This window comes from Rhodamnia argentea, chromosome 11, assembly GCF_020921035.1.
Source record: "Rhodamnia argentea isolate NSW1041297 chromosome 11, ASM2092103v1, whole genome shotgun sequence".
NCBI lineage: Eukaryota > Viridiplantae > Streptophyta > Magnoliopsida > Myrtales > Myrtaceae > Rhodamnia > Rhodamnia argentea.
In genome coordinates this window covers 6,277,544-6,286,783 of record NC_063160.1, presented here as the reverse complement: position 1 = coordinate 6,286,783, position 9,240 = coordinate 6,277,544, and the positions used below count along the sequence as shown (strand labels likewise).

Sequence of the window (9,240 nt, the reverse complement as noted above, 5' to 3'; positions counted from 1 at the left end):
TTAAAAAATCTAACCGAACTGAACTACTTGGGTGGAAAGCTTAAACCGAACCGAATCCGCCACGAACCGAATATGAATTGAACCAAATATCCGGTTCGGTTCGGTTCGGTTTTCGATTTTTCCTTTGTGATTTTTAGTTTTAATTTTCTTTTTCTTTCATAACTGATGCTCCATAACTCGTGGCCTATCACCATTGTCCCCAAAACTCGTAGCCCCCGCAAGCTTGGCTTAGCGCAGAGAGAACCACTCCACCACTTGGTGGCTAGCGAGGGCGGCCGCGAGCCCTTGCCTCGCTATTATTGGCTGTCAAAAGGCCGGATCTAAAGAAGCGAAGGCCCGCGATGCCCTTGCCTTCATCTACGAAGGCGCCCGCGAGCCCTTGGTTTGCTAGAACTTGCTGTCGAGAGGACAAATCTGGCGAGGCGAGGGCCCGCGACGCCCTTGCCTTCATCCGCAAGGGCTCTCGCGACCCCTCTTCCGGAGAAGAGGACGGCGATGCGAGGGAGGTTGGGCTCGGACTTGAGGGCAGAGATGAGGGAGGACAAGTCTTGGTTGGAGATCTTGCTAACATCTAATTGGTCATAGAGGATATTATAGGAGTACGACGACGGTTTGAGGCGCTTCATCCGATCTTACGCTTGTCCATCGATGTGGGTTTCTTCCGTTTCTTCTCTTTGGTATTTCAGTGGCGTCTCTGCCATTGATTTGTTTCTAGGTTTTCCTCAAAGAGAGAGAGAGAGAGAGAGAGAGAGAGAGAGAGAGAGAGAGAGAGAGAGAGAGAGAGAGAGAGAGAGAGAGAGAGAGAGAGAGAGGATGAGGGCACGAGGGATGCTGAGGGTGCGCATGACAACACTTCTGGCGAGGGTGCGCATGACAACACTTCGCTTCAAGTAATCAACTTTTGGTTAGAAGTTGATTTCTCTACTTCTACTCAAAAACAAAAGTTGATTTTTCTATTTCTGTTCCAAAAGTTGATTTCGGTCGAAAAATTTCTAAAACTTCATTTTTAAACTTTTTAAATTTCTCAAAAATAATTTTTATTGTTGAAAATATTATTTACTTTTAAAAATAAAAATATTATTTATTTTTTACTCCGGTGGCCGGAGATGGCGACTCGGCGGCGGTGGTCATAGTGGCGATTGGCGGCGGGGGGTGGGTGGCTGTGGTTGGCGGTGAGAGGCAATGGTGGGCGGTAGTGGCCGGTGGTGGTTGACGATGGGTGGCAGTGGCATTGGTCGGCGACGGGCGGCGATCGTCGATTGGGGACTGTGGTCATGAGTGGTGGTGGGTGACGATCGATGGTGGTTAGCGGCCAAGGGGCAGTAGGTGGGTGGCGGCGGTAGGCTGCGGTCATTGGAGGTTTGCGGTGGGCGGCGACAGGTGATAGTCGGTGGTTGACGGTGGTCGCGGGTGGCGATGAGTGGTGGAGGACGATAGTCAATGGTGGGTGACAGTGGAGGCAAGCGGGTTTAAAAAGAGGATGATGGCGTAATGAAAAGAGGATAGGCGAGAAGTATTTTTTGATTTGAGAAGTAACTTTTTTTAACTTCTCAAATTGGAGAAAAAATAACTTCAGAAGTGAAAATTCACTTTAGAAGTTGAAATTTCTTTCATAAGTAAATATTTTTATTAAACAAATTTCTGCTGCAGAGGTGCTTCTAGAGCAGAATTGTACTTACAAAAGTGTTATCATGCGCGCCTTGAGCTTGAGGATGAGGAGAGAGAGTGGAGGGTTTGATTCGGTTCATAACCAAATGGTGCCATGGAAAAGGAAGAGAGAGAATAAACCAACAAAGTGAAATAGAGAGAGGTGAGGAAGACGGAGCAGCACTGACAATGCGAAGACAGAGGAAGAGAGAACAAAGCAGAAAAACGGAGGAGAGAGAGGATAGCACAAAACAGTAGCGAACAGTGAGTGCGGAGAGAGAGTGCACGTGAAGAGGAAAAAGAGACAAATTGAAATATGTTATCAAAACCGAACCAAAATGTTAGAGTATCCAAATTCTTTTTTTATTAACCGATCCGAAAACTGAACTAAACTGAAAATGCACGAAATTTCACTTTGATTCAGTTTAGTTCCAGTTCAATTTAATTTTTCAATTTTGTTTTGACACCCCTAGTTTCCATCACTGAGTCATGTCGTGAGCACCGTCGGCCATCCACCGCGAGACACCACCCTCAGAAGCCGTTCCGATCCATGTCGGTTGCAGCCCTTTTCGAAACAAATAGTGCGAATATTTGAATTAAGTGAGAAAATCTTATTCGAGATAATTCGAATATTTGATTTCCTATTTGGTGATTATCGTTGTCTAATGCATATTTCGAGAATCTCAGGATAACTCAAATTAGGAAAATTTCCTAATTTAAACAATGTGCCTATGTCGGCTAATCCAATTTGCAAACTCTGAAGTACGATTCCCGACGCGCGGAAAGTTGGCCAATCCCGTTCATTAATCCTTTGGACACGATTCGTCGATTTCTACCATATTTGAATGGAGCGGAATTTTCAGTGCATACTTTCGTGGATTTAGATTCATTCCTGTAATTTTCGAACAAAGTATTTCATTAATTGGTTTCATGCGTGATCTAATAGTGTTTCAATCACTATACTCTGGGAAACAACCTCGGCCCTCGTTGCATAGTCTCGACACATTATACTTATCTATATCTTCTTGGATGTAATTAAACACTCATGTCTCATCTAAAAAAGAAGGCTACCCACGATTATACCAATTGAGTCCTAAATCTTTTGATACTTCGCCAATTCAGTCCGTTCGCCAATTTTAACTAGGAATTGGTTACGAGGACGCCGGACATTCTACATGGCCCGAACAGTGCTAACATGGACAATTGTAATAATTTTAAAAAAATTGAATTATTTTTATTTTCTTCTTTTTTTTAAGCCCGACGAGGGCCGCCGGCCAACCCTCACCGGTCACGGGCGAGGGCCGATCAACCCTCTTTGGCCACCGGGCGAGGACTTTGTGGCCCTCCCCAAGGACCCGACTAGCATCGCCGGCCCTCGCTTGTGCTTGGCAAGGGTTGGCCGGTGATCTCGCTGGACTTGATAAAGAAGAAAGAAAAAGAAAAATAATAAGACATTGTAAACTAGAAGCTCTTTTATTTAAAATTTGTCCACATCAACGCCGGCCATCCTACATGATATCAAGTGTGTCCAAGTCAGCATTTTTGATCAAATTTGACCGAATGGACTTAATTGTCAAAGCATCAAAAGGTTGAGGACTACTGAAGTGAACAAAGTGTAATAGTTTTAGCATTTTGTGAACAATTTCTTCTATGATGTCCTTTTGTTGGGTCTTTCATGTAAGGAACCTTAATTTTATGGTATTGCAGTTGTTTTTCCGACCAAAAAAAACAAAAAAAATAGAAGATGTTTTCCAAGTCCGGTTAAGAAGTGGACCACGATTCTGTCACTAATTTGTCGAGAGATGAGGAATCAAACGGCCACGAGCTCGAAATATGATATTCCCACCATCATGATCAGTCAAATTCCTTGGCGTGTGATTCTCTTGTTGTTAGGATAGTCTCCAATAGGCTTCTAGTCTTCCTTTGAACGTAGAATATGAACTTAGGGTTCCTATATTTGAAGGAAAACTATTTCTCAAAAATTATTTTTCGATTATCCGGTATTTGAATGATGGAAATATAATCAATTTAAGAAAAACATTTTTCACAAACTGCAAAGCTTATATTCGAGGAAAACGACCTCCCCCTTCTCGTAATAAGAAAATCACTTTCCCAAAACCACTGAATAAATGAAAATTAACCGTTTTTTCTTGCAAATATTTCTTTTATTATGAAGTTTTCAGTGAAATAAATGCACCATTATTGATTAAAACATTATCTTTCGAATTAACGAATCAGGCACATGAGAGAGAGACTACAAACTGCCACGTGTGCTTTGAGGTTTCAAATAAAGAGAGAGACCATTTTGATCAGATTGTTTGCAAAGTATATACATCCATAAATTGGTTCCAAGTGCGAATTAACCTTGTTGTGAGAGAATTAGACATGTGAAAGCGCAGATATAGACCCCCTCATAGTTAGTAAATATAAATCAACTGAGCTCATCAGAGAAGGCACACGTCTCATAATCAGTGGAAGAGGGAAGTAGGATAACAATAGTCTCCAGATATGCACATCAACAGAGATCATTCAATAAAATAACAAAGACATCACAGCCCAAATCATCCTGACAGATCATGAGACTAACTCCTCCTTCCAATCTGCAGAGATGGAAATCGGAACGATCTCCCTAAATCCGTCCCCTGCCCAACTTCGGAGCCCCGCCTCAGAAAACTGCGTCCAGCAGACAACAGCAGCAAAGCGCCGCTAAGCTGCAAAAAAAAGTCGAGATGGAACGAGCACATTCATGAGTTCAGCAGCAGAGTAGGGAAATACACGCACCCCCAACAGGCAGCCATTTGAATTCGAGCCACACGCTACTGGAAACCGGCCGGCTCAATAGAGAGAGAGAGAGAGAGAGAGAGGCGAATGGCTTACCATCCTTCAAGAAAGCTAGTGTCCTTCCGGGGGCGCTGCTCCTCGTAGTAGGGCTGGCCATATCCTTGCTGCTGAGGATATCCCTGCGGAGGATACCCCTGCGCCGGATAACCCTGCGCGGGATACCCCGGAGGAGGATACCCTTCAACTTTTGGGTACCCTGCAACCAATCAGAAACATATATATTACCGTAAGTTCCCAGGAGAGTACAGTTGATGAATTCGAGAAATAGCAGAAAAGCAAGAAACCTACAGTTAGCCATTGCTCAAGAGAAGAAGGTTACCTTGAGGGGGAGGGGCGCCAACCGGCGGATGATTCTGGTTGTAGTACGTGCTCATCTCTCTCTCTCTCTCTTCTTGCAGACGTTTCAGCGCGGGCGGAGAAGAAGGTGAGAGAGACGATGGAGAGAGAGGTGGGTTTATATAGAGAGGAAGATCGGACGTGAGGAGTGCGGTTCGAGGAAACACCCCGAGAATTTTCTCTCTTCTTGGAGACAAGGTGGGGAAAAACCGACTCTAACATGGCGATCGACGAACGCGGTCTTTTAGGCTTCATCAGATTGACATGGCGAAGCAAAGCTAACGTGCAACGACCGCGAACGTTCGCTCTCGTTTTTGAATGGTCGTTCTGAAACGGCGATCTTCGACTTTCTCCTCCCATTTTGAAAGGAGCGACCCGGATATTCACACGATAAAAAGACACAAACTTTTGTGGATAAACAGATTGCTCATATATAATTTATTGTACATGCATATGAAATCCTTGCGTGACTCGATGTATCTCACTATTTTATCGGGTGAGCCTCATGTGGGACCCACATAAATCCCACGAATACACTCACGCGTAGAGGAATAAATAAAATATTGTGCGTTCGGACTCTTAACAATAAAAGAGAATTTATTATGTAACGGTCTATTTTCTTACACAAAAAACAAAAAACAATCAATTAAACATTAGTGCAGGATCCACTCTTTTAACAAGTTGTAGCTCACAACATACTATTATTTTCGGAGTCACCCAAATACTGTTATGCTAACGAAGTCTAACATAATAATTTTAAATTTCCTGTTACTTTAGAGTCATGGTTCTTTTATGAAAACCGAGAAAAGTGTTCAAAAAGTTATGAAACTATTGCATTTTGGTCAATTCAGTCTTAAACCTTTCAATTTTGCTGATTGAGTTCCAAACCTTTACAAGTTTTGTCGATTGAGTTCATCTAATTAATTTTACCCGGGAATCACTTACATGAACACTAGTAATGCCACAAGGACGGCCGGCGCCGACATGGATAATTCTTTATATTTTCATACTTTTTGTATGTTTTCTTTTATTTTTTCTCTATCTTTATTTCTTTTTTTTCTAGGGTTGCCGGCTGACAATCCCCGATCACAGGCGACGGCCGGCCTCCCTCGTCATTTGCTGGGTGAGGGCTGCAAATGTTGTATTTGAACTATTGGTAAATGTGCAATCTAGTAACTTAGACTACATGACAATGTTCAATGTCGTCCTTCTCTCATGAAGTTGTGGCACAAAATTAATGTTCCTATCCAACCACAAAAAATGATGTCACTAAATTGATGTTCCTAAAGTTTTGACACTAAACATTTTAAGTTGAGTGGCACACAAATTATAGGTCAAATAATGTTGTCGTGCATATTTATTTCTCTCAAACTATCGATAATGAATTGGTTCCAAAAGTAACCTAGCATTGCCATCCATTTTCACAAGGTTTGAAATATTCAAGTTTTGTTTTCAAGAAAATGCCACAGATGTTTTCCGAACTTTTGTCTAATAGGCAATGTCATTCATCGACTTTTAATTTGTATAATGTAATACCCGAACTATTAGTAAATGTTCACCGTAGTCATTCTGTTTACTCCAATGGCAAATCAAACACTATTTGATGACATGGATTATCACATGTTGAGTTGTACTCATAAAAGTGATGCATCAATATGTCCATCTTTTTATTCATCAACTTAAGAAAAAAAGAAGAATTATGGCATTAACATGTCCATCCTTATTTGATGATGTGGATCATCATATCCCGATCCGATATGGATATTTTACTTGAATAATCTACGTATAACTTCATTTTATGGTCAACCATTCAAAGTTAGTCGATTAGAAGCCACGTAAGGAGATTTTGTATACGTGAATTAACGGAAGGACGGCACTGAACATTTTCATATAGTGTCTAAGTTACTAGATTGCGCATTTACCAATAGTTTATGGGTTATATAGAACAAGTTAAAATTCTAAAAAAGACATAGCATGTTGCCCTAAAGTTCGAAGATCATTTGTGTCTTGATTCTAAATGGAGATCCAGGTAAGAGAAGAGTAAATGCGAGGCTAGAGACAAGAGATGAAAAATTTTGCCGGCTCCTTTTTTTTTTTTTACGAAAGCAAATAGATTTGTGATTTTAAATAAAATTATTTGGGAAAGAGAGTGTTTCCGTGTGTTTCTATGTTCGGTGTTTGATCCATGATTTTGCTCAGGAGTCTACCAAAGCAAAGAAAATTGGTGGCAGACGTATAACATTTGTCCTATGATATTTACTCGTAGTTCCGTAACATCTTTATCTTAGATTTGTAATTTCCTAAAGTTTACCGTCAAAACTTTAGAATGATCAATTCAATATCAAAACTTATGAAGGATCACTTTATTTCCAAAATTTCTCGTACTCGTCCATTTAAGTGACTTTGGCAAACCGTTTTTATTGAAATAATAGCACATCACCATGATTCGAATCCCTCCTCACCCACAACCAGCCCAAAAGGGGAAGGTCGTCTAAGTCGCACAAGTTTTTAAAAGTCTTACTATCATAGTGTACATACAATGGGCTTTTTAACACTGATAAAGGGTTTTTTTTAACATTTGTTTTTAACATAGTGTTTTTACGGAGGCTGATGAACATCCAATTTTGTATTATGTTTCTACTAATTCAATCACAGAGAAACGCACCTCGCGAAACGTGACCGTGTCCCCCTCTCAGAACATTTGTCTTCTTTTCCCCGAACGGACCACGCCTGAGCCGCCTCCGTGGAAATTCACGTGCACCTTCCATCAGTCCAGCAATTTCAACACCAATTCTCCACTCGTTTTCATGGTTACCTCCTTTTCCTCCATTTCAAACATCCAGAATGTGCGAAGACCGAGTCGTCTTTTGACCCGCCTACAACTTGCGCGTCCCGCCGGCCTCCACGAACGGCTGTTCTGCTCCGCCTCGCGCGAAGCCAACCATTTTCGCCTGGTCACCATGCGCCGCCACATCAGCAGAGTCATCGCCCCAATCAGATTGCTACATCGCTCAAGTTGACCGCAGCCACCGGAAGAGAGATATCGAATTGAACATAGCATAGGGCTTACCCGGCACGGGCCAAGCCCCTCATCGGACACATTCTCTGGGATCGGAACAGATAAAGGCCAGGAATCCAGCTCATAAGGGATCATCTCCGCTCCAATAAGGCTGCGTCTCATTTACAGAGTCAATCTTCCATATATGTTGGTACCATATCGGACCGAATCCCGTAAAATCATGGTGTATCCTTTTTTCTTTTTTCTTTTTTCTGGTAAAACGGATTCCAAAATCTACGCACATGGAAGATATGTCCAGAATCTCTTGAATCGCTAATCGATTGCGTCACGCGAGGGAATGTACCTTGATTTTCACAGATCACTCAGCACGGGCTAAGCTCCTCATCGAACACGTTCTCTGGAGCCGGAACAGATAAAGGGAAGGAATCCAGCTCACGAGGGATCATCTCCACTCCAATTGGCTGCCTCATGTGCAGAATCACTTTCCCATGTATGTTGGTACCATTTTGGACGGAATCACGTAAAATCTTAGGCTCCGTTTGTTCCACGGAAAATATTTTTCCGGAAAACATTTTCCCCAATTTCCGGTGCTTGAGGGGCGGAAAATGAGCGGTCAACGGAAAATATTTTCCGGTCAACAAAAAAAACCTTCTAAAACTAAGGAAAATGATTTCCTCATTTTGAGAAGAGGAAAACATTTTCCACACTTTTCATTCCTCCTCTCTTTCAACTATTTTTTCTTTTTAATTATTTTTTTGCTTTCTTTTCGTTTTTTATTTATTTTTTCAAAATTCAAAAATTTTATTTTTTATTTTTCTGATAAAATCTATTTTTTTAATTACTTTATTTTTTTTTCTTATTTTGTCTTTTTTCCTTTTTTTTTTTTTTTAGTATTCCTTCTTCTCCCTCAGTTGGTTGCCGGCCACGGCCGCGACCAGTGGCTCCGGCCTCGAGCAAGGAAAGCTATAGCGAGGAGCAAAGTCGTGACGTTCGTCCCGAACTTCTCATGCTCCACGCAAAGCTTGACGGCGGACTCGCCACGCAGGATGACGTCGGCCTTCCGGTCTTGAGGTTCATTGCCCCGACGTAGTTGACGTCGGCGAGTGGGTTGATGAGGCCTTCGAAGGTTGATTCCGAGTCGCCGCCAAGGGTGGCCTCCCGGAGGCGCTGCGAGACCTCCGCAGCGTAGTCGACGGGGACCACCTTCATTTGTTTCCACAAAAATCAGAGGCGCATCTCTCTCCCTCTGTTCTTGCGCTTTTGCTAACGGCCGGGCGAAGCTCCATTCTCTCTATTTTCACAAGTTTGCCCCGATGGTGAACATTCGCCAAGAAAACGATTCATAGCAGTCACCCATGAGCTCCCTTACTAAGTAGTGACAACAACCAAGCGACTCG

General features: G+C 42.3%; 1 protein-coding gene across 2 annotated transcripts; it reads right to left on the bottom strand.

The window, feature by feature from the left end:
* Window positions 1–4,091: 4,091 nt before the first annotated feature.
* On the bottom strand, window positions 4,092–9,093 carry LOC115742134 (protein CYSTEINE-RICH TRANSMEMBRANE MODULE 13). Of its 2 annotated transcripts, XM_048272410.1 has the most exons (4): window positions 9,078–9,093; window positions 4,808–4,874; window positions 4,525–4,684; window positions 4,092–4,358 (listed from the first exon to the last, which is right to left on the bottom strand). In XM_048272410.1, exons 2-4 carry the CDS (start codon window positions 4,860–4,862, stop codon window positions 4,313–4,315), a joined length of 261 nt encoding a protein of 86 aa, XP_048128367.1. In that variant the 5' UTR covers window positions 4,863–4,874; window positions 9,078–9,093; the 3' UTR covers window positions 4,092–4,312. The 2 variants fall into 2 exon arrangements, with proteins under 2 accessions (XP_048128367.1, XP_030532112.1); XM_030676252.2 differs by lacking the exon at window positions 9,078–9,093 and having other exon boundaries at window positions 4,808–4,960.
* Between the last annotated feature and the right edge of the window lie 147 nt (window positions 9,094–9,240).